The sequence below is a fragment of the Marmota flaviventris genome, chromosome 8 (genome assembly GCF_047511675.1).
Source record: "Marmota flaviventris isolate mMarFla1 chromosome 8, mMarFla1.hap1, whole genome shotgun sequence".
Lineage (NCBI taxonomy): Eukaryota > Metazoa > Chordata > Mammalia > Rodentia > Sciuridae > Marmota > Marmota flaviventris.
In genome coordinates this window covers 1,721,480-1,745,521 of record NC_092505.1, presented here as the reverse complement: position 1 = coordinate 1,745,521, position 24,042 = coordinate 1,721,480, and the positions used below count along the sequence as shown (strand labels likewise).

General features: G+C 64.9%; 1 protein-coding gene across 2 annotated transcripts; it reads left to right on the top strand.

Annotated features, from left to right (window-relative positions):
- Window positions 1-693: 693 nt before the first annotated feature.
- Pfkl (phosphofructokinase, liver type) lies at window positions 694-23,653 on the top strand. Of its 2 annotated transcripts, none has more exons than XM_027929128.2 (22): window positions 694-869; window positions 5,648-5,721; window positions 9,008-9,085; window positions 9,726-9,915; window positions 10,404-10,569; window positions 10,995-11,039; window positions 11,197-11,305; window positions 13,393-13,488; window positions 14,226-14,318; window positions 15,927-16,052; window positions 16,923-16,987; window positions 17,667-17,730; window positions 18,905-19,051; window positions 19,373-19,443; window positions 19,950-20,037; window positions 20,536-20,688; window positions 21,622-21,786; window positions 21,968-22,029; window positions 22,120-22,231; window positions 22,583-22,682; window positions 22,772-22,877; window positions 23,176-23,653. In XM_027929128.2, exons 1-22 carry the CDS (start codon window positions 785-787, stop codon window positions 23,321-23,323), a joined length of 2,343 nt encoding a protein of 780 aa, XP_027784929.2. In that variant the 5' UTR covers window positions 694-784; the 3' UTR covers window positions 23,324-23,653. The 2 variants fall into 2 exon arrangements, with proteins under 2 accessions (XP_027784929.2, XP_071471084.1); XM_071614983.1 differs by lacking the exon at window positions 694-869 and adding an exon at window positions 1,670-2,009.
- Window positions 23,654-24,042: the final 389 nt, after the last annotated feature.

Sequence of the window (24,042 nt, the reverse complement as noted above, 5' to 3'; positions counted from 1 at the left end):
TCCATGACTGACCTCCCCAGCAGGGCCGGACCTCAGCCAGGAGCTCCCCAGGGGCTGCCTGGTGGGCAAGAGTCCTCCAGGGTCCTGCAAACTCCCTGAGGTCGTGAAGGCTGCTGGTTTTCTTTCAATTCCATTCTGCCACTGCCTCCCCCAGCGGCCAGCTCAGCCACAGCAGGAGGGCCTATCTGGGCCCACCTCATGGGGGCGGGCAGATCATGGCCACCCCAAAGAGTCTGAAAAACCACACTCTTGCCCAGCCCGGTCCGGCAAGTGGAGCCCCGGAATCAGGCTGGGCAGGGAAGCATTTGGGCCCCAGTCAGGTCCACTCCGTGCGGCCAAGCGTTTGTAAGACACCGAAGCCTTTGCCACGGGTTTTAAGGCACTGGCACAGCTACGCAGGGAGCGCTTAAAAGCGCGAGCGTTTGTTAAGGGGCACCGGTTTGGAAACAGGCGGCCGATGGGCCATGGTGGGACCCTGACCCCAGCTGCTGTGTGGTCAGGCACCTCCGGGATCGGACAGGCACTTCCGGAGAGCGGCGCGCTGGGTCCCTGCGCCGGCCGGTTCCCGGTTGCCGCGCTCCGGGCCCAATCCCGTCGCCCCACCTGCAGAACTGGGCAGCCGCGTCCCCGCGCCTGTCACTCAGACGTGGCGCTGGGGGCGGGGCCGGGGCGGGCCGGGGCGGGCACACTGGCGCGGGTGGCGCGGGGCGGGGACCCGGCTACAGCGACCGGGCACGCAGAGCCAGGCGGAGCGGAGCGCGGGTCCTGCGTCTCGGCCGCCGCCATGGCCAACGTGGACCTGGAGAAGTTGCGGATGTCGGGGGCCGGCAAGGCCATCGGTGTGCTGACCAGCGGCGGCGACGCGCAAGGTGGGCGGCGGAGCAAGGGCCTGTGGCCGGGGGAAGCGGGGTGCCCACCCTCTCCGGGCTCCCCCGGAGCGCCCCCCCCCCCGCCCTGGGGTCTGGGGACACTGGGGCAGCTTGGCCTCCGCTCCGGGCGCCCGCCTCTGGGTCCCGGTCCCTGGACTCCGCCCCGACGCGCCCTGGGTCGCCCGCGTACGTGCCGCGGGCCACGGGCCTCCTGGCGCCCCGCCCTCGCCCGCCCCGGTCCACTCTGGCCCCGGGGGTGTGTCCGCGCAGCCGGCCGGGCCGGGACCCATGCGTGGATCGCAGAGCAGTGGCCTTGGCCCCCGGTAGCCACCGGCTCTCAGCCGCCTCTTCTGGGCAGCACGTGTCAGGACCTCTGTCTCCCAGAAGCCACGTGGAGCGGTGGTCTTTGAGTGGGCAATGGGACCCAGCCCAGCCTGGAGCCCGAAAGGAGCAGGGACCAGTGTTCCCCAGCCGCTCCCAGCTGCCTTCTCGGGCTGCCACCCTGACAGCACCTCCACCTCCTGGTTCCTCCCCGCTCCTCCCCGTGCCCTTTGACTTGGGCCCTGGCTGGGGAAGAGGGCGGCTGTCGGGAGGGGAGCTTTGGGGGCTTTGGGATGCTTCTTATCCAAGTCCTCTTCTCACCTGCTGGTTTAAGACAGGCCCCAGATGGTGCCCAGGGTCAGTAGTGTCCGCCTGGCCTGGGAGGGCTCTGTAAGTGCACCCTACTCTTGGCCTGGGGTAGTGCTCCCTCACCCACCCTAGTCCTCCGGAGACAGGAGAGGCCTTAAGGAGGTGGTGGGCTGGGAGGGGCTGCAGTGGGCCTGGTCTGTTTCCTTCTGGAGAGTTCAGAAGGGGCAGACACACGCCCTCCCTGATGCACAGTCCTGATGGCTGATCCCCCACCAGGAGCTGGGGAAGAGGGGAGAAAACAGATTCCATCAGGACATAGTCCAGGAAGGTGGAAGTCTTGCTGATGAGACAGACTGGGGGTTCAGGTGGAGCTTAGGGCCTGGCCCAGGCTGCCGGTCAGTGTGCCCTTCTGCCTGTGACTTGAGGGTGTTTGCTCCTGGCCAGTGGTGGCTTCCTGGGTGAGGAGACCGTGAGCTTGGAGGGGCCCTCGAGAAGCATCATCCCGTGAAGGTCAGCAGTGGGAAAGGCCCAGAGGGTGGTGGACAGACGCACTGTGGGACGGCTGGACTTACCTACCTGTCAGAGAGGCACTTTCTCCCTGAGCATGGTGAAGCCCCCAGTCCTCCCTGGAGCCTCAGGGTCCCTCAAGCCCAGGAGGTCTCCATGGAGCTTGTCTGCAGGAAGGAGGCAGCAGAAGCTGAGTCAGGAAGGCCAGCTGGTGGGCGTGCAGGGCCCCTGGGGGTGCCCATCCCTGCACCTTTCCTTAGGAGGGACCTGATGGGCTGGGCCATCCTCAGGGCTGAGAGTGCAGACATGGGGTTTGTGATGCTGGTGAAGGACCCTGAGACCAAGGTCCCCCGGCCCATCAGGGGTGGGCAAAGCTGTCTGCACACGTCCGCTGCCCTGCACGTGCTGCTCGGTGCCTCACCTGGAGTGGGCAGTGCTCTTGGAAGTAGGGCAGCGCGCCTGTCAGAGCCCCTGCAAGCTGACCCTGCCAGTTTCCCGGCAAGTGTCTTCCCAAGCCCCGGAAGCTTTGCTCCTCTTAGGTGGGCTCTGGTCTCTGACTTACAGCCTGGGGACCTGTCTTTCTGGTTGGGCTGGCAGTGAGGGGGACTCTACTACAGGCTCCCCCGGTTCAGAGCTTGGGGCTAATGCAGGGTAGTGGACAGTGATCACTGGATGAGGGGCAGCAGCTGGCATCTGGGCAGAGCAGCGCCTTTTGCTTTGTAAATCCTGAAAAGCATCTGTCCTGAGGCCCCCCACCCCCCGCTCAGCACTGCTCCTGTGACCTGCCCAGGCTTCACGTTCCCAGTGTGCCCTTGTGTCAGCGCTGGGCTCTCGGCTGCTGGAGAATGGGACCCAGAGCCATCTGGGTGTGCAGGATGTACCGGCAGTGAGTGCCTTGCCGGGGCAGGGCCTGAGTCCTGGCCGCTCTGAGCTGAGTGGCTCTGTGACCTGACCCAGCACTCCCTCCAGCCGAGGGTTTTCCTTCTTTTAAAGGGGAAGGGGCCTGCCAGGCTTCTTCCAGCCAGCCAGGAAGTCCTGTCCTCGCAGCTGTGGGTGTGTCCCTTCCTGTGGGCTGGGAGTCGGCAGCCTCGGGGACGGCGGTTGCCCAGGGTGTCTGTGCGGAGTAAGGGAAGACTTGGAGCAGGCACAGTCGGCCCGCCTGCCCGGCCCGCCGCCGCTTTGCCCTGGCACCTCTCCTTCCCAGGCCCTTCTAGCCCATGCCCAGTGCTGGGGCGCTGCCTTCCCTGTTGGTCAGTGCGGTCGCTGACTTCCTGTTGGTACCCTGCGGATTGAGTGTCCTGCCCTGTCTTCACGTGCTGTGCCTGGGGTTTGGGCAACCTGCTCTGGCTGGCCTGCTGACCAACCGGGGCTCCGCGGCCTCATCCCAGGATCCCTACCTTGTGCGGGACCTTGTTTTCCCTGGACATAGCCGTGGTGAAGCCGCTGTAGGAGCAAACGCAAGCTCAGTCCTTGGAGCAGAGAGGGGGCTGCTTGTCGGCTGAGGCGGCTCCTGCCTGCCCTTCTGACGGGGGTGGGGGGCGGTCTGCTGCCCAAAAGCAGGTTAAAGGGAGTTAAATACACGTGTTTTTTTATCCCCCTCCATGGGTTGAACCCAGGGTGCTTAACCATAGACCCACATCCCCAGCTCTTTTTATTTTGAGATAGGGTCCCACTAAGTTGCTTAGGGCCTTGCTAAATAGCTGAGGTTGGCCTTGAAGTTGCCATCCTCCTGCCTCAGCCTCCTGAGCCACTGGGATTGTGGTCGTGTGCCACCACTCCTGGCTAAGTAGGCCTTTTGAAGAGCCAGCTTCTGTGAGGGTTAGGGATCCCTCGCCCTCAGGTGGCCGGCTCCATGGCAACAGTCCTGGCCCAGCCTGAGATGAGCCGCACACCACGTGGCTGCCTGCTCCTCTCCCGAGTGTGGAACACAGTGGTTTTGGCTGCTGTTACCTCTGGGTGTCATGAGGGTTTATTTCACAGTGTCTTGAAGTCACTGCAAGCCAGGGGTACGGTCACACTTTACCCTAGCCCAGGCACTTTGCTGTCCCCAGAGCTCCCAAGAAGCCCACTAGGCTGACCAGTGAGCTGCTGACACCAGGCTGGCCTGGCCAGTAGTACACGGGTCCCCCTGGAGCTGGGGTTACCTGAGAGAGATTTGCACTGGGCAGTGGGTCCTGGCCTCTGCCTCCCTCCAGCCCCCTCGTCCTGTCTGAGCAGCTGGCTCTCTCCTTCTGCTAGAGGGTCTGGACCTCTCTCTGGGGCTGCTGTGGGCTCTGGCTGACCTCCTCTCCCTTCTGTCCCCTGCTCAGTGAGGGCAAGGCCCAGCCTTGGCCCTGACTCCAGGCATTGATCTCCTCAGACAGTGCTCATGTCTGCTGGGGTGCATGGCTTTCTGGGTTTTGGGGTGCTTGCTGCACCCCCTCTTTAACCTTGGTGACCCCACTTCTGTCATCGTGGGCTGTGAGACAGTTGATGTGTCTGGCAAGTGTGTAAGCTGTGAGTGCCCGCTGGCCCCTGGGCTCTGCCCACCCTGATGTCTGGGTGCCTCTCCACCAGCAGCCCTGGCACCGGTGTCTGCTGGGTCTGGAGAGGGCTGCTTGCTGTGCCCTGGGTATGTGTGTGGGGTGTCCAGGTGAGTCTGCTGGCCAGGGGCTTGCTCTCCCCCAGGAATGGGTTTCTCATCTCACCCAGGATGGTGGCCAGTGTGCCGCGGGGGGCCATGGACAGGGAGCAGGCTGTGTGAGGCTCTGCCCAGGGGGCTTCCTCGAGTCCTGGGGGGCATCCTCTCGGAACTACTCAGTCCTCCAAGCCCTCAAGCCAAGCTGAGACCTCTGGGGCCCCGGGGTAGGGCCATGGGTCCTCCTGGGGTCACGGTGCAGACCCACTCCACTCGAGGGACCTCCTGGAGCTTTAGAAGGGCACCCAGCAGAGAAGAACCTCAGGCCTCTAGAGGCTGGGGGCATGGTTCCCCCGGGCACAGCTTTCCTGAGGCCTGGGACGGGCGTCTGGGTGTGCATGTGGCCCGGCTGGTAAGGAGGGGGGCAGAGGCTCCTTGGGGGAGAGCAGCGCCATCCAGCTGAGCGACTGCAGACTCGCCGCCCTCTGGGGCCGGGTGGTCTCGCCTGCCCTGCTTGCTGTGGGTCTGGGCAGCCTTGAGGCGGACCGCAGAGGCCTCCTGTGTGCTGCGTGCTCCACCTGGCCCAGGCCACTTCCCCAGAGGGACTCCTGCCGAGCAGAGGGAGTCCTGGGAGCCCGCTAGGGGACAGGAAGGAGGTGCATCCATGGGTGCTTCTGAGGGCATGCCGCCCATGTCCTGGCCTGAGGCTGTACAGCAGGGGACCCTGCCCTTTCATCCTTGGGTCCTCGTGGTCAGCGCCTGGATCTGTGGGCCTGCAGGGTGGGGGCTCTGCTAACGGAGCCGATCTTGTCGCCAAGGTTAGGACTGCAGAGGTTGGGGACACAGCAAGTGGACGGAGGCCAGCGACCCTTGAGCAGCTGTCCCCGGCCTACTGCTCCGTGGGGGTTTTCCTTGTGTCACTCCTGGGCTCTGAAGCCCGCCCCAGGCTGGTCTCATTTCGTGGGCCAGGGTCTCCAGTGTCCTGGAGGCTGGACTGATGAGCTTCGCCCCGACTCCCTCACAGGTATGAATGCTGCCGTCAGGGCCGTGACTCGCATGGGCATCTACGTGGGCGCCAAAGTCTTCCTCATCCACGAGGTAGGGCGTGTGCACGGGTGCAGGGCGGTCAGGTGTGCCCGGGGAAGCAGGGCGGCCAGGTGTGCCCGGGGAAGCAGGGCGGCCAGGTGTGCCCGGGGAAGCAGGGCGGCCAGGTGTCCCCGGGGAAGCAGGGCGGCCAGGTGCGCCCGGGGAAGCAGGGCGGCCAGGTGCGCCCTGGGGAAGCAGGGCGGCCAGGTGCGCCCTGGGGAAGCAGGGCGGCCAAGTGTCCCTGGGGAAGCAGGGCGGCCAGGTGCGCCCTGGGGAAGCAGGGCGGCCAGGTGTGCCCTGGGGAAGCAGGGCGGCCAGGTGTGCCCGGGGAAGCAGGGCGGCCAAGTGTCCCTGGGGAAGCAGGGCGGCCAGGTGTGCCCGGGGAAGCGGGGTGGCCAAGTGTCCCTGGGGAAGCAGGGCGGCCAGGTGTGGCCGGGGAAGCAGGGCCTCTGCGGTTCTGACTGCGGCCTACTGTATGTGGTCACCTTGGAATCCCTCAGGTGGCCTGGGCTGTGGTGGTGGGGGCTGCCCCTGGTACAGGGTGAGGGCAGTGTGAGGCAGGAAGTAGGGGCCTGGTCAAGGCATCTGCAGGAAGGAGACCTGCCCGAGGTTGGTGGCCTCCTGGTACCCAGGAACCAGCCCACTCCAGGCTCAGCGGCTGCCAGGGGGCGGCCAGGGGTCCTCCCGGGGAGTTGGAGGGGCAGGGGAGCTGGCATTGTTGGTCTTTGTTCAGCCTGGAGTCCTGGCCCTGCCCAGGGGAGTGTTTTCCTGCTGTGAGGCTGCCTCAGTCCCCTTCTGAGGCCCTGTGACCCTGCCCAGTGACCAGCACAGACAGGCCCTGGAGGGTGAAACCAAGCAACGTCCTTGTTTGTTCTGTCACTGACTGTGGGATGTTCCTGTGTCTCACCTCCCAGCCCTGTCCTGGGTTTGGGGCTGATCCTGCGGCGGGTGCTCTGGTGCATGGATGGACACACACACACACACACACACACACACACACACACACGGCCCCTGCACGCACGCATGCCCTGTCCCTCCCTCCCTCTCTCCTGCTCGTTCTTACAGATATCTGGAATTCCCTCTCTGTCCTGTGGTTTGATGTCACCTGTGGTTATTTTGTTTTCACTGTTTACACACAATGTAGCCAAGACCAGCCTGCCCTCTCCCAGGGCCTCCGCCCCGCCCCTCTCTCTGCCCTCTATTTTTTTTTTTTTTTTGTACTGGGGATTGAACCCAGGGGTGCTTCACCTTGGAGCCACATCCTCATCTCTTTTTTGTATTTATGTAGAGACAGGGTCTCATTGAGTTGCTGAGGCTGGCTTTGAACTCCCGATCCTCCTGTCTCAGCCTCCCAAGCCACTGGGATCACAGGCGTGTGCCACTGTGCCCTTTGTCCTGGCCCCAGCTATGGCAGGCCCACCCTCTGCTCCACAGGGTGTCTGATGAATGAACACAGTGAGTGGGAGGAGGAACAGTGAGGGGCAGGCCATGCCCCTCCCTGCCACCAGGCTAACATGGGGCCTGGAGCCTGCGTGTCCTGCAGTGGCTTCAGAAGCAGATCTGAGTCCTAGGAATCCAAGAAGCTGGGCAGGTGTGGCCCATACCCTGAGGACAGGGGGCTCCAGGCAGGGAGGCTGGGTTCAAGTCTGTGTGCAAGTCCCTTCACCTCCTGGACCCTCAGTTTCTTCTATTAAGTGAGAGGTCTGACTCCTTCCTCTCCGGAGTTTAGAGACAGGAGCTAATTCAGAGGCTGCCTGGGGCCGGACCTGCAGGGTAGGGGAGGGCTGGGGAGTGGGGAGTGAGTGGGGCCTGAGAAGGGGCGCCCTCTCTGTGCAGAGACATCTGGGTGCAGGAGTAGAAGGCCCTACTGGCTGCCTTGGGGTCTGCAGGGCCTGCCTGCTTGTTCCTCCCCACGGGGCGGGGGCCAGGCTGTGGCCCTGCACTGGCTCTGCCTGACCTGGCTCAGCAGGTCTGTGCCTGCAGCAGCGTCCTGGGCAGGGCCTGGCCTTGCTTTTCACACACATGGCTGGGCCTGGCCTGGCCTGAGCCAGGAAGGTTGCTGTGGGCCCGCGGAGAACCATGTGTTTCAGGCAATGGCAGGGTGGGCAAGTGCCCGCTGGCCTGGCCCACGTGGACTTCAGGGCTGGCGCCAGCTCTCTGCTCTTGCCGTGGTGACCCTCTGTGTCCTGAGCTGAACCATCACTGTGCCCTGGTGTGAACTGCTCCCCAGGGAGCACTACCTCCCACCCCTTGGCCTCGTCACCCAGCTGGAAAAGCCAGGAGGAGCAGAAGCCACCGCTGAGCTGGGCATCCGAGGCGGGGCTGCGGTGGGCTGCGTCACCCTGGGTCTGGGGTCAGTGGTGGCCCTGCAGGGCCTGGGGGCCACGGGGAGGCCTGCCCTCTCACCCTGTACATTGTGAAGCATACACGCTGCGTCCAGCCCGTACGCGGGACTCCTGCAGACAGAGAAGGGTGGCCGTGGGCAGACTGTGCTTGGCACTCGTCTGTCCAGATGGCCAGTGGCAGACGTCGTCAGGGAAATGCAAGTTGGATCTCCTCTGAGGGCTGGTCCGTGGCCAGTGGGTGCATGACTGGTGCCCCTAGTGCTATGGGGAGCCGGAGCCCGAGTCGTCCTCACTGGGGGTGAGGGACACTCACTTGGGGCACCACGGAACATGCCCCATGTCTGCCCACACGTCCCCAGACTCACGAGGACCTTCTCAGACACCTGGAGCACATCTCTGGGACTCCTCAGCAGCGTGGTCTCCACCGCCCCTACTGCAGACTTCCCGCTGTTCCTCGGCAGGACGGGGATCTTCACACAGGGGCGGCCCACTAGGAGGAGAGGACGGGGCGGGGCAGCAGGCAGAGGCCCCCTGCAGGGCCTTTCTACCACGTCCACTCCTGGCAGATCTAATCTGTGCCCCCGGGAGGCGGGGCGGTGGGTTCCCCGGGGACCTCTGGGTGCTGCTCTCGTCTGTGCCCGCTCTGGGTGCAGTGACGAGTGCTTGGCGTTGGGAATGCGCACCAGGTGGGCTCCTGCTCCATGAGCCTTTGCCAAGTGAATGTTCTCTGCACTGAACCGACTCCCTGGCTGTGTAGACGGGGTTCGGAGCCACATGCACATAGTCCCACCTTCGTTACCCGAGGCCCTTGGGGTGCTGGGCCTTGAGGTGGGGACCCTTAGGCCTGCTTCCTGCTGGTGAGGTTCTGGCCATGACCAGCTCCCGTCTCCCAGATGAGGGTGCTGTTGGCTGCTGTGCCACCTTGTCTCATGCCCGTCCCACTCTGGTTTTAGGGCTACGAGGGCCTCGTGGAAGGAGGTGAGAACATCAAGCCCGCCAACTGGCTCAGCGTCTCCAACATCATCCAGCTGGTGAGGCTTGTGGCCGGGCGGCCCTTCCTGCCCCGCGAGCACGTTGAGCACGTGGGTGCACTCACCCCATCCTGCAGGTGCCCACTCCAGGCTGCCCAGGCCTCCTGGTTGTGTGGTGCTGCCAGGGGTCGGGCTGGAGTCCAGGCCCACGACGGGGGTCTGGACAGGAGGCTGTGGTGCAGACTGGTGGGTGCTGCTGCAGGGCATGGACGCAGCCCGGAAGGCCTCAGGAGTAGCGCAGAGGGGGATGGGTGTGGGGTCCCCACGGCCACGTGGGCAGGGGCACCCTGGCCCCGGAGTGCCGTGCACCGCAGCTGTGTGCCGGGGCTGGGGCCCTGAGGTGGGGGGCAGGCCGGAGCTGCCAGCGGGGGCTGGCGAAGTCTGTTCCTCGTGGGCCCGGCCGGCTCCCTGCAGCAATGCACTGTGTGTGTGTGCGAGTGTGTGCAAGCATGTGCGGTGCTTCCAGTTTCCAGACCCATCATGCTCTGTCCCCTCCTGCTTGAGAAAGGCCTGGGATGTGGGGACCCTGTCCAGGCTTGGAGATGTCCCTGGACTTGCTGCCCAGTACTCTGGTCCCTCTGGTGCCCCCGGGGACCTCCACCACCTGCCAGCCCACCTGAGGCGCTGCTCTCCTCTGCAGGGCGGCACGGTCATCGGCAGCGCCCGCTGCAAGGCCTTCACCACGCGGGAGGGACGCCTGGCAGCAGCCTACAACCTGGTCCAGCGGGGCATCACCAACCTGTGCGTCATCGGGGGGGACGGCAGCCTCACGGGCGCCAACATCTTCCGCAGCGAGTGGGGCAGCCTGCTGGCGGAGCTGGTGGGGGAAGGTGGGTCTGCGCAGGAGCCGGTGGCCTGGCTGCCACCAAGGCAGGACGACCCTAGGTGGTTCCAGATGTAGGGCCGCGTCAGCTGGTGGTGAGGGGTCAGAGTGACCTGAGGTGACCTGGCATCCAGGAGCCGGGCAGTGCTGGCTGGCGCTCCAGCACGGCCTGGGCTTCGTGGCAGTGTGTGATCGGCTCCCGAGAGGTTCTGGCCATGGTGACAGGCTGCCACAGTTGGCAGAAATGCGGTTAGAATTAGGGTGACATGAGACACAGTGTCCCAGGTTGCTGCCTAGAAAGTAGCCTCTTGGAGCCTCACCTGGGCCACTTGGGGGCCCTGGAGCTTGGGCATGGCCGCTCCTTACCACAGGGTGTTGGGTGGAGTGTGGTGGGCACCACCCGGTGCAGACAGCCCCGTCACCCCTCATGGTGGCCAGGGGAACCGGCTGTAGCCGTATGGACTCAGCCAGGTCTTCCCGCTCCTCCTGGCCCAGGTAAGATCTCGGAGACCACGGCCCAGACCTATTCGCACCTGAACATCGCCGGGCTGGTCGGCTCCATTGACAATGACTTCTGTGGCACGGACATGACCATCGGCACTGACTCAGCCCTGCACCGCATCATGGAGGTCATCGACGCCATCACCACCACTGCTCAGAGGTGAGCGAGCCCCACCAGCTAGACGGCTCCCGGCCTCCCTGCCCCTCCTGGTAAGGCTGGCCTCCTGGAGGCAGCAGGAGTCGGCAGGGGTCAGCTGTGGAGCTGGGGGTCGGGTTCCTACCCTGCCAGGTGGATCTGGGGCCTCAGCAATGTGGCCCAGCCCCGGTGGCTGCTGCCCTTGGGGGTAGTGGCACCTGCAGGGGCTCCTTGGGGTCATGTCGGGGACAGCCAGACCCTGGCTTGGCAAGTGGCCTTTGACCTTAGTGCACATCAGACAACTGGACAGAGGCTGTTGGGGAGCCCGGGGTGTCTCTAGCCCTGGGGATGGGGGCAGGGCAGTCTCCTTTGCCTGTGCCCCTGTACGTGGGCCAGTCAGCCTGGCACAGCTCTGCGGCCCTGACACACTGCCCCTTCCGTCTCCACAGCCACCAGAGGACCTTCGTGCTGGAGGTGATGGGGCGGCACTGCGGGTGAGGAGGGCTGTCCTGGCCAGCTGGGGGGGGGACAGCGGGGGTGGGCACGGCACCTTCCCTGGCGTCTGGCATGCCATAGTGCTCATTGAAGGCTGTGAGCTACGAGCGCTGGGGCAGGGGGGACAGGAGAAGACGGCTGGACCTACTCCTGCAGGTACCTGGCTCTGGTGTCGGCGCTGGCCTCGGGGGCAGACTGGCTGTTCATCCCCGAGTCGCCCCCTGAGGAAGGCTGGGAGAACTTCATGTGCGAGAGGCTGGGTGAGGTGAGCGGCTGAGGGCCCCGCTGCCGCCCTCGATGGCCCTGGGTGGCATGTCCTCAGGGGACCCTGGGGAGTGTCCTCTGATTCTGTGGCTGTCCATCATGTCCTACTGGTTCAACAGCAGCTGTCGGCCCCTCTGGGGTGTGGACACCTGCGTGCACCTGTGGTCCTGCCCCTGGTGGGCCAGGGCTGCAGAGAGGGGCACCCTGGCCGCTGTCCTGGGCTCGGCTCTGTGTGGTCAGCAGGGAACGTGGTGACCGGGCTTCCTGGGACAGTGACCATGGGTGTGAGCCACTGAAGCTGAGGATGCGGGTGCAGGGTGCAGCGCAGTCACCCAGGTGGCAGGCTCAGGGTGGTGAGGGGCTGGGGCTGGCCACTCATCCCAGGCCTGTTCTCCCTGCTGAGGGCAGCCGGGCGCCTGTCGGTGGGTTCTGAGCCAGGGGGATGAATGGCCAGGAGTGCCCATGGCCAGAGTGGGAGCAGGAGAGGACAGGGAGGCGAGGCCTCCTGGGAGGGCTGGAGCAGGGTGCCAGGCCTGCAGCCCTGAGCTCCTGCTGGAGGGGGTTCTGGATAGAATGGGCGACTCTGTCCTGCAGACCCTCAAGGCCCCCCACTGGGACGGCTGACTCTGTAGTCAGGCTGGGGCGCATGGTGGGTGGAAGGCCACGGAGCCCCTCCTGCAGCTTCTGCCCAGGCCTGGGGGAGCAGGGTGGGCCCAGGGGCACGGAGGTTCTGGCTTTGGCTCTGGTTTCCGGGGTCCAGAGGGTCTGTGTTCTGCGGGGGGCCGGGGGCAGGCTCACAGCTCAGGAGCAGCTGGCTGGCCTGGGGCTGGCACAGGTCCAGTCCCCACGTGAGTGTGGCGGCTTCACCCCCATTCACTGTGGCTCCTCCTCCCTCCCACTGGGCAGCCCGGAAGGTCATGGTCTGGCTTCTCGAACCTTCCCCAGTGGAGGCAGAGCCCGTGGGTGAGGCCGTGCTCCCCCTGGGTGGAGCCCTTCCAGGCTGGCTGCAGTGAGGACAGAGCTGGCCCTTGTGGCCACAGCTCCTCTGCTCACTTGGCTCAGTGGCCTGGATCTGGGCTCTGCAGCCTCCTGCCTGGTAGGAGGCACCTGGGCCTCTCGTGGGCACCTGCTCCCTCCGAGTGCAGGTGTTTCTCGCCTTGCCCACCACCCGAGCCTTAAGGGAGAGAGAGGGAGGCCCCGGCTCTTGGATCTGCCCGCATCCCTGTCCCCTCTGAGCCCCCTGTACCAGCACTGCCTCCTCCGGGCAGCCCTCCCGCCCGCGACCCCAGCTGACTGCACCCAGGCCGCACATGAGCTGCTCCGACCTGTCTCCATGTCTGAGGCTCTGGGGGCCCCTGTGGACCTGGGGGTTCACAGGTCAGAGCAAATCACAGGACATCACTGAGGAGAGAAGGAGTGCAGAGCACTTTGAACTTGTCAGGGAGCTGTGTGACCATGAGCACTGTCACTGTCCCATGGAGCAAGGCTTGGTGTGGGGTATTAGGGGCATCAGGGGCCCCATGTGCCGTCTTTGGCCTGACCAGTGGCTTCAGGGTGCAGTATCCAGGGAGCCCTGTCTGGTGGTCAGCTGTATGAGGTCACCCATCTAAGGATGAGAACAGAGGCTTAGAGGGGACCTGAGTGTCCCAGGCTAGCCACCGGGGATCTGGCTCAGGGACTGGGGAGGGCACTGTTCCTATGGGTTCCTCTGCCCTCCTTGCAGATGGCCCTGCCCAGGCCCTGGGACTAGATGGCCTCACCTGTAGCATGTGCTGTGGCCCTGGCCCCAGGTCTTTCCCCGCCCCGCCTCCTGCCCCTTGTTCGGGTCCCCCTCCCCCTCCCCGCCTCCTGCCCCGTGTTCCCTCCCCCCAGGAGGGCGCTGGGGTTCGTGGGCCCTGACTCAGCTTTCCCTCTGCACCCCAGGCCCCCTTTCAGGTCCTGCAGAGCTGGGGGAGGGTCTGCCCTGGCTCACAGGGGTTGAGGGTACCGTGTCCTGGTCCAGGACCTAGACCCCAGGGCGGCTCCAGGGGCCAGGGCCATGTTCGGTGGCTTTGCCAGTGGGTGAAGCCTGGGGTGTCTCTGACTCAGACTCGGAGCCGGGGGTCCCGGCTGAACATCATCATCATTGCGGAGGGCGCCATCGACCGCAACGGGAAGCCCATCTCGTCCAGCTATGTGAAGGACGTGAGTGTGCCGACGCCCTGGGGTGGGCCCAGCCATGGGGAGGGGAGGGTGGGGACGGGTCACGGGGTCAGAGTGCTCCTGCGTCTGCACTCCTCCAGGGCTCTCAATGGGTCCCCACCCTCGCTCTGTGGGGACAGCTGTCTGGGCCTGACCCTGGGCACTGTCCGTCTCTGTGTTGGAAGCCCCCGTTCTCTGGGTTCCAGTTGTCATCCAGGATGAGTTCCCTTCAGGGCTGGGCCCCCAGCACCCCAGGGACAGCCCAGCTCCACCTCAGTGACAGAGTGCCCCTTGCTCCATGCTGGATCCGCAGCTGGACACCCCTGCCCCATGAGGAGGAGCCTTCCTATGACCCCTGCCCTGGGCTCCCCTTGTTGGAGCATGGTCCTGGCCCTTGTGCCCCCTCCTTGGGCTCCTACTGGGTGACCGTGTCCCCTTGCACTGTACCAGGGGCCCACCTGCTGTGGATTCCTCTGTCCCCATGCCCAGGGCCACAAGTCCAGGGCTGCGGTGTGCAAGCACATCCCATGAAAGTGCACTCGAACTTCTGTACACACCCACACGCACACCTGGGAAATCTCACCTGTGCACACTCACACGACCCCCAGCTCAGACGCAAGCCTCCTGGCTGCCCTGCAGGCTCTGAGGCTGGGCAGGGGTGAGCTCCGGGCCAGGCCAGTGGAGCGGGGGGCAACGGGTGGCACAGGAGCCCATGGCCCCCCATCTCTCCCCACAACCAGCTGGTGGTCCAGAGGCTGGGCTTTGACACACGAGTGACCGTGCTGGGCCATGTGCAGCGAGGAGGGACGCCCTCAGCCTTCGACCGTGTCCTGGTAGGTGGGCGTCGCCCTGGCTGGGTGAGCGGTTGCACGGGTGTGGGGTGAGTGGTGTGCACGTGACGGTGACGTGCTGGGCGTGCGGTCAGCGTCTCTCTGCTGCCGGTCCTCCCTGGGTGAAGGCTCAGCTCCCTGTCTCTGCAGAACTTGGGCCTGGGGTCCACGAGGCCCCACCCTGCCTGTGTCTCCTTGTCAGTGCCCTCTGCACTGCACACGTTGGTAGTTGGGGCTGCAGACCCCCTTGGTGGCTGTGGGCAGGTTCCTGGGGGTGGGGGGAGTGGGGGTGAGCAGAGAGGGGCCTGACTGGTGGCCTCCCGGTGGTTTTGGACTCTCTGGGTTTGCTGTCAGTGGTGCTGATTACAGCTGAGTCTCAGCTCGTCCTCTGAGGAGTCAAGTGGAGCCAGGCCTGGGGCCAGGAAGGCCCATGGGTGGCAAAGAGGCTGCACATGAGGGCTGGTCACCCTGGCAGGGGACCAGGCAGACGAGACTTAGGCTGGTTTGAGACTGCATGATGCTGTGGCCTGGCCCAGTGCTGCTCTGAGCCTTCCCAGAAGAATGTCCGTGTGTGGGCTCCGCCTGGGCCTGCCAAAGACCTGGATGGGACTCACTGACCCTTGGAGGGGTCTCGCTGACCTGGCCAGGCCTCCGCTGCCCCCTACACAATGCATCAGGTGCACATCCAAGACCCCACAAGGGGCTTGGGACTGGGCCAAGCCAGCCACCACCCAGCTTGGTGGGGGGGGTGCAGCACCAAGAATAGGGAGACGCAGGGGTCCCTCCCTATCTGGAGGTCACAGACTAGCTGGCCAGTGTGTGGACACTGGTGGAAGACACTGGGTCAGACAAAGGACAGTGTATCACTCACATCTGTGGCCGCCCCCAGAGTCTCCATGCTTCTGGGCTGGTCTTGAGCCTGTGTCCCCACCGGGTGACATGAGGAGCACGCGGTGACACCTCCATGTAGTGGGAACCTGAATCTCAGCCGTGGCCTGCCAGCTGCTCCTGAGACAGCCACCATTGCTTTTCTGGGACTGTCCCCTAATGTCCTGGAAAAGACAGTCTAGAGTAATGAGCAGGTGGGCCTTGCTGTCAAGAAGCGCAGGAACCCAGGAGGCTAACTGGCCGCCTCCCGGTGCCCAGTAACTGCCCAGGGGGACCTGCCACCTGTGGTCATGGAGCAGGTGGTGCCTGCTTGGGCCCTGCATCGCCTGGCTGGCGCTCCTTGGCTGTGCCAGGACCTGCACTCGGGGCTGGCCCCAGCGGGCAGTTCTGGACATTGTAGTCCCCGTGCTCACCACCTGCACCCGCAGCAGGACGGTGGGCTCAAGGGGTTCTGTGGGGGAGGCACCTGGAGAGGCCTCCAGCCCTCCCCTGCTGCCCCGGGGCCAGGCCAGGCCCTCCTGGCAGGACTGTGGGAGGCCTGTGAAGTGGTGGCCGACAGCTGTTGTGGATGCTGGCCACCATGTTCTAGAAGCTGGCCGAGTGGGGCTGAAGCTGAGGTGTGTGCGTCTGCAGAGGGCAGCCGTGCAGGCTGGGCAGAGCAGATGGGCAGGGGAGCTGCCGTGAAGGTGGGCTGCGCCAGCCTGAGCACCCCTCTCTGCACAGAGCAGCAAGATGGGCGTGGAGGCCGTGATGGCGCTGCTGGAGGCCACGCCCGACACGCCAGCCTGCGTGGTCAGCCTCTCGGGGAACCAGCCCGTGCGGCTGCCCCTCATGGAGTGTGTGCAGGTGGTGAGTACCAGCCCCTCCCTGCATAACGCCGCCCTCAGGCCGGTGCCACCTGCCCTGCCCTGCACTGCCCTGCCCTCCTCCGACATTGCTGGTGTGACGGGTGGGGTGGCTCTGCCATGCTGTCCCCCAGTGCAGCACGGGCCTCATGAGGGAGGGCCACAATGGTGGGGGAGGGGCGTGGGCACAGCCCAGGTGAGACAGCCCAAGAGGGGCGTCAGCTGCAGGGGACCTGGCGGTGGTGAGGAGCCAAAGTCCCTCAGTGGCCTTGGGCTGACCTTAGAAGCCCAGTGGGACGTGTGTTTGGTTTAGAATGGGAGGGACAGGGACGAGGAGGAGCAGGGAGGGACGAGGAGGAGCAGGGAGGCAGTGGAACGGTGGGTACAGGTCCAACGGGGACACTGCTGTGGCTGGAGCAGGGATCCAGGAGGGGGTGGGAGGTGAGGCTGAGGGGCTGTGAGGTCAGGATTGAGACCGGCTCTGCCCTGGGACCTGCAGGGAAGGGAGGGCCGCAGGTGGGCAGGGACTGGCGTCCTGATGCTCTCTTCCCGGAGGACCTGCTGTGACTCCAGGGCCCTGCTTCAGCACACGCTGGCCGTGGTCATGGGTCTGGGGCTCTGTTCCCAGGGCTCTGGCCCAGGACCCTGGGTCTGAGGCAGTGCAAGGCCTGGGCTGCCCCTGCTGGGGAGGACAGGTGGCCGGGTCAGGCACCAGGGGAGCTCCCATGGCTGCGATTTTGGCCCCTGCTGAGGGACCTGCCGGACTAGGGCTGGGAGAGGATGGTGGGCGGATCTCCCCTGCGGGAGCCACGGGGTGGGCTGTGGCCGTGAGGGCGCGCAGGGCCTCCGACGCCTGTGCTTTTGCTTCTTTAAGACAAAGGAAGTGCAGAAAGCCATGGATGACCGGAGGTTTGACGAGGCCATCCAGCTCCGAGGCAGGTGAGGGCGCTGCCCGCTCGCCCCACGGTTGGGGCCGGCGTGGGCTGTGCTCAGCTGCAGAGGTGGGCTCTGCGGGCGCTCACCTGGGGTCCCCTCAGCATTCTTCAGGGAGCCTAGCTGGGGGAGCTTGGGGGGCACTGGGTCTGCAGTGAAGAAGCTGGCTGGGGTGGACGTGGGTCTCGGTGGCCAGGACAGAACCTGTTGGACATGCGTGGCATGGCTGAAGGGCAGACCGGGGGTGGGTAGCACCCAATGCAGAGAGGTTCCAGCTGGCTTGGTACATCATGGCGGGTGGGCTGATGGGTCAGCGAAGGCCAGCAGCTGTGTGGACTCCGGTCCTTGGTGGTGTGAATGCCCCTCTCCTGCAGGCGTCCCGGCCACTCTGCCTGTGCAGCTCTGACGGCCCCTTGCTGCGCTCCTGCTCCTGCCGGGGCTGCACAGGCTGGATGCTTTGCTGGTCACCACCCTGTGGGTGCTGGGGACTGAGCCTGCTGTCGAAGGCACCAGCAGGAGTGTGACAACCGGGAAGCCACGCTGCGCAGTCTGGCTGCCTTGTGGCTGTGCCGGGTCCCCGCAGAGCCCCAGGGCGTGTGCCTGACCAGCTTTGCTGGGCGGAGCCGTGGCCTGCACTGCGTGGTGGCGTGGCTGGGGCTGAGCTGCATGACCCGCTTCCTTCCAGGAGCTTCGAGAACAACTGGAACATTTACAAACTGCTCGCCCACCAGAAGCTCTCCAAGGAGAAGGTGAGGCGAGGGAGCAGAGCTGGCCATGTTGCTTCAGGGGCCCTCAGCCCACCGGCTGCGTGCCTCCCCGCCCTGCAGCCTGGGGTCCGTGAGCTGGGGCTGGCCAAGCTGACCTGTGGAGCCCTTCTCTGCTGCCTGGGGTCTGAGCAGCAAGGGGTCTTAGGTTGGGCTCTGCTTGTGGGCACAGGTGCCAGTTGGACTAGCAGGTCCCACAGCCAAGCCTGGGCCACAGTGCAGAGTCCAGGGACCCCAATGCAGAGTGGGCTGGTTCTTGTCACTTGGCACAAGGCACGAAGTGGCCCATGATGTAACACTGAGAGGACAGCACCAGCAGGCAGAGTCTCTCAGGTTAAGGGGTGTTACAGACTCAGGATGACAAAGGGCTAATTTCTTTGTCCCAGGATCAAGGAGGGGCCACCCACACACTTCACAGTGGGTTCTGGCTCATAGGTCTCTTGGAGGTGGGCTCCAGAGGCTGTGCAGCCTGGCCAGGGTGCCCACTGTCCCACCTCAGCCATCCCTCCAGTGCTCCTGCAGCCTCCTGGTGCCCACAGCATGTCTGGTGGAGCCATGTGGTCTCTCTGCCCCTCCTGGGACCTGGCTGGTGCGTGACCCCCTCGGGGGGCAGCAGGCTGGCTTGGTGGTAGGAACCACAGTCGGGCCACGCTGCCCTTAGGAGTTGGCTGCTGCAGAGCCAGGTATACTGAGGTGCTAGGTGCACGCTGGGTGCAGAGGTGGCGCAGGAGGGCGGTGCAGGCGTGCTGTGTGTAACACTGACCCCCTACTTGCATTTCGGGTGTGCAGGGTTGACTGCAGCAGCCAGTGGAGCTGGTCACTCACTTAGAGTGGCTGCTGGGGGGCAGGATGGCCGCAGCCCCCTTCCCCACACCCCTTGGCCCTGCCCTGAGAATGGGCCGTTGCCTGCAACCTCACCTCTGCTTATGCCCCGATGCTGCCCCAGGAGCCCTGCTGGGTGCCAGCGGCCACTCCCCTTGCTGGGGACTGCAGTGTCTACTGGTTGTACCGTGTCTCCTGGGGTCTTTCTCAGCGTCTTTTGGAATTAGGACAGATGTGTGCTGCTCCAGGGGAGCTGGCGGAGTGGACAGCGCTTGCCTTCGCTCACTCCCTGTCCAGCATGTGTCTCATGCTCCGGTCCTGTCCCTTCTCTCTGCAGTCCAACTTCTCCCTGGCCATCCTGAATGTGGGGGCCCCGGCAGCCGGCATGAATGCAGCTGTGCGCTCTGCGGTGCGGACTGGCATTTCCCATGGCCACACGGTGTACGTGGTGCATGACGGCTTTGAAGGCCTGGCCAAGGGCCAGGTGGGTGTGTTGCTGGGGGCGGGGGCTGGGGCCCAGCACTGCACCTGCTGTAGTTGGGTCTTGTTTGCCCTTTGGTCCTTTGGGGGGCTCTTGACATGCAAACCTCAGAGTGGCCCAGTACAGGGGCCAGCTGTTGGGTTTCTGAAGCTGAGGGACTGCGTCCACTTAGCCTTGCCAGCCAGGCCTGGAGATCCCACCCTGGCTGTGTGGCAGTGGTCAGCGTGGCATGGCCTTTGTTCCTGGGCACAGGCCTGCCTTGCTGAGAAGGAGCTGGGAGACTCCACTCCCCTGAACCTGTACCCCACCCCCCCCACCTGCCAGGTGCAAGAAGTGGGCTGGCATGATGTGGCTGGCTGGCTGGGACGCGGTGGCTCTATGCTGGGGACCAAGAGGTGAGCTGCCAGCACTGGGCAGTGGGAGGGGAGAGCCAGGGGCAGTCTCCAGGGTCACAGAGGACACCAGCCCTGCAGTCCTAGGAGCAAGCCCCGTTGGCAGCTCTGGGTCAGCCGAGCTGACCGGGCCGGGGCCTCCTGGCCTGAGCTCAGCTGCGGCTGGCTGTGCAGAGGAGCTGCAGTGGGCGCTGCGTGGGAGTGGGCTGGAGCAGGGGCGCCTGTGCCTCTTGCTGGGGTCTGGCCTCTCCTGGCCTTATCACCAGGCATGCCAGCTGTGGCTGTGGTCTCCATCCCAGGGTCTGGTGGTCTCAGGATGATAAACAGGTGCCCAGGCCACTCATGGCCACCTTCCACATCTCTGTCCCTGCACGGAGCTCACTGTCTCAGGGAGGGGCGTTTCAGTGACTGATCACGGACTCTGGGGTGGCCGAGGCATGAGCTTTCTGGGGTCAGACAGTGTGGACATGAGTCCTTGGACACACATGTCCACATGGCATCTGCTTCAGGACCCTGCCCAAGGCCCACCTGGAGGCCATTGTGGAGAATCTCCGCACCTACAACATCCATGCCCTGCTGGTCATCGGCGGCTTTGAGGTAAGGGCTGCCCTGCCCAGAGTCCTGAGTGGGGCTCTCCTGTTTCAGGCCACTTGAGCAGCCCTGCCCACACACCTGGTGGAAGTGCTGCCTCAGGTCACCATGCTGGTGGTGGGAGGGTCAGGGTGCTTACTGTGGGGTTGGGGCTGGGGCAGTTACCGACTCCTGAAGGCTTCCTCGGTTGACAGCCCTGGGCTGGCGAGGAGGAGAGGGGAGCCTGGGGAGCCCGCGAGGTGTCCTCAGACGTCCCTGACGGCCATGCCCGTAGATACAGAAGGATAAGCCAGCAGGGGGTGGACGTGGGCTCCGCAGCTCCACGGAGCCCTCTGGCCCTCAGCGGACGCGGCTTCCCTGGAAGCTGCCGCGGGATGAGGCCAGGCAAGGGGAGACCGCAGAGCCCCCGGCCTTCCTGGCCTCCGCGCCCAGCCGCACGCAGGTCAGGGAGGAGGGTGAGCCCGCACGCAGCGCGCCCCTCCCCCCGTCCCGCCTCGCCCGCAGGCCTATGAGGGGGTGCTGCAGCTGGTGGAGGCGCGCGGGCGCTACGAGGAGCTGTGCATCGTCATGTGCGTCATCCCCGCCACCATCAGCAACAATGTGCCCGGCACGGACTTCAGCCTGGGCTCGGACACGGCCGTCAACGCCGCCATGGAGGTGCGGGGGCGGGGTCCCGGGGTCCTGCCCACTGCGCCCCTCCTGGGGGTGACGCCCCTCCACTGCGGACCTGCCCTGGCCCTCCTCACCGCCCTCATGGTGTGGGCTGCCGGGCGCTGGGCATGCGCGCCAGTGCTCTGCGGCCCAGCCCCAGCTCCCCGCGCCCTGGGGGTGGGACCTCGCCCTCAGGCCCTGCACAGGGCACCTCCCATTGGCTCTTGAAGCACACCTGGGCTTCACCTTGGCCCAGACCCCAAGAAACTTCCTGTATTGTCCTGTCTCCCTTTAAACATTTTTTTTTCCTTGAATTTTCCCTTCCTTTCTTTTTTGGTACCAGGGATTGAGCCAGGAGCACTTACCCACTGAGCCATGTTCTCAGCCCTTTGTCTTGCTGAGTTGCTTAGGGCCTCACTAAGTTGCTGGGGCTTTGAACTTTCCATCCTCCTGCCTCAGCCTCCCGAGTCACCAAGGATCAGGCGTGCGGCCCAGCGCCTGACCAATCTCCTTTCCGAACTCCGAACTCCTTGTGGTTGGCATTAAGCATCACATATCACCATCCCACCTGTTTCTAGCGCGACCCCGAGTGGCAGATTGTGACCCTGGCCCAACCCTGGGAGTCTGATGCCACATCCCCAACCCCACTCACGGGATGCTGGTGACACTGCCTTCCTGGTGCTACCAGAAATGTCCCCAAGCCACTGTCCACTGTCCCTTGAGTGTAGACTCGTCCCAGCTGCCAGTCCCTGATTCTGTGTAGACCAGGTAGCAGGCCGCCCAGCCTGCCCCCGCCTGGCTGTGGTGAGGTGCTATGGACACCCTGAGCATGAGCTGCAGCCTCCTGGTCCCTGTCCCTAGGGTCCCTGCAGTGTGGCAGCCTGTGGCCCACCAGGGAGGGTGGGGACACAGACCCCAACAATCCCTTTGATCCCCCAGAGCTGTGATCGCATCAAACAGTCGGCCTCAGGGACCAAGCGGCGCGTGTTCATTGTGGAGACCATGGGGGGCTACTGTGGCTACCTGGCCACTGTGACGGGCATTGCTGTGGGCGCTGATGCTGCCTACGTCTTTGAAGACCCTTTCAACATCCACGACCTGAAGGTGAGCCTGCCCACTGCGGCTGCAGAGTGCCAGGGGTCCACCCAGGCCCTCCTGAGATGCAGGCCTCAGCATCCCTGCCTCACTTTCCACCGGGGGCATCCAGGCCCTGCTGACCCCTGCCCACGGGCTCCTCTGCAATATGTCCACCCCACCCTGGGCCCATCCCTATCCTCCTCCCCAGGCCAACGTGGAACACATGACGGAGAAGATGAAGACGGACATCCAGAGGGGCCTGGTGCTACGGTGAGCTGCCCCAGGGCTCTGGGCACCCCCCTGGGGGGCTGTGGACAGGATGGGGCTGGTAGGACCGACGGCCGCCCTGTGCCCCTCCAGGAATGAGAAGTGTCACGAGCACTACACCACGGAGTTCCTCTACAACCTCTACTCCTCCGAGGGCAAGGGCGTCTTCGACTGCAGGACCAACGTCCTGGGCCACCTGCAGCAGGTCTGTGCAGAGGGTGGGCCTGGGAAAACCTGCCCCCGCAGGGCTCAGGTGTTGGGAACCCCATTCCTGCAACTGCTCTGTGCAGGGCTGGGGCTCCCAGGGGACACTGGCATCCCCTCCACTTCAGGCCTGTGGATGTGAGGCTTGGGGGCCCCCCACTGCCAGCTCCTGGGCTGGACTTTGAGGCCCTCCAGGCAGTGGGCACAGGTGTGGACAATGCAGAGGCAGGAGGCTGGGGTGGTCAGGCTCAGCGGGGCCTGGTGGCCTGGATGTGTGGAGGTGTGTGCCACCTGGGAACCCATCTGCATGGAGTCTCTTCTCCAGCCTGGCCAGCACCTTGTCTGTTTTCAGGGTGGTGCTCCAACCCCCTTTGACCGGAACTATGGGACCAAGCTGGGGGTGAAGGCCATGCTCTGGATGTCAGAGAAGCTGCGCGCTGTTTACCGCAAGGGTAGGTGGGGCGGCCCTAAGGCCCGGCCTTGCCCTTGGAGAGGCCCCGGCTGCACCCAGCCTGCGGCCAGCACGTGCCTTTGTCCACAGGACGGGTGTTTGCCAATGCCCCAGACTCAGCCTGTGTGATTGGCCTGCGGAAGAAGGCAGTGGCCTTCAGCCCAGTCACCGAGCTCAAGAAAGACACTGACTTTGAGTGAGTCCCCCAGAACCACGTGGAGAAGGGTGAACCAGGGCCAGACCTTCCTAGCCCCTGCAAACCCTGACCCTGCGAGCTGCCTCGTTCCCACCCAGGTCCTGAGCAGGCCATGGTACAGGCCTCTCGTCCAGCACAGAGCAGAGTGGGGAGGGGGAGAGGGCAGGCTGGTCAGGCTGAGGCCTTGGCACCCGACCTCTGCATGTGCCAGCCCCAGATGTCACGTGGGGCAGTGGCCTTTGAGAGGAGGGCATGGGGTTGGGCCCAGCTCCCTGGTCAACCCTGGCCTCTGACCCAGGCACCGCATGCCGCGAGAACAGTGGTGGCTGAGCCTGCGGCTGATGCTGAAGATGCTGGCGCACTACCGCATCAACATGGCCTCCTACGTGTCGGGGGAGCTGGAGCACGTCACCCGCCGCACCCTGAGCATCGACAAGGGCTTCTGAGGCCTGCCTGCCACCTGCTGTGCCCACACAGTCGGGCCCAGGGGGTCTGCTCTGCTGGCTCTGGGGCCCTCTTGGCCTCTCCAGCCCCCGGTCAGGCCTCGGGGCAGGCTGCCTCCAGGACGCAGCACCCTGGCGCCCGTCTCCTCACCCGTGCCAAGTGTGCACAGGCAGCCCTCACCCTCACCAGCCGGCCGGTCACTGGCACCCGTCTCCCTGCCCCGTGTACCCCACTGGCCTGCACCTGCCTGTGCCACCAGTGTGGCTGAGCAACACTGCCACCTTTTCTAAAAATAAAGTCACCCACTGTGGAGTCCGATCGGCCCCTGGAAAGCACGTCTCTCGGAATGTCTGAGGGGGTGGGCAGGACCTGGATAGGCCCCCAAGGTCATGGGGCCCCATAGCCCCAGGGGTGAGCCAGGACCCAGGAACAAGGGCCCCACCCACAGTTTTCTCCAGAATCAGCTGGAGAGTGACTGTCCCCAGGGCCACCATCCCGATCTGAGTTCCTCCCTAGCCCTGCCCCCGGGACAGAAGGGGCTGCAGCCTTACCCTGGTCAGCAGTTTCTGACCCATGTAGCCCCCACCCCTGACCTTAAATGGTCCCCTAGACTCGGCCTATGCTGAGGTCCAGCCCTGCAGCTGCTGGGGGGTGGGGCTGGGGTGCATCACCACTGGGGGCTCAGTAATCCCACCAGGAGTCTGGGAGGCAGCTGCAGCCC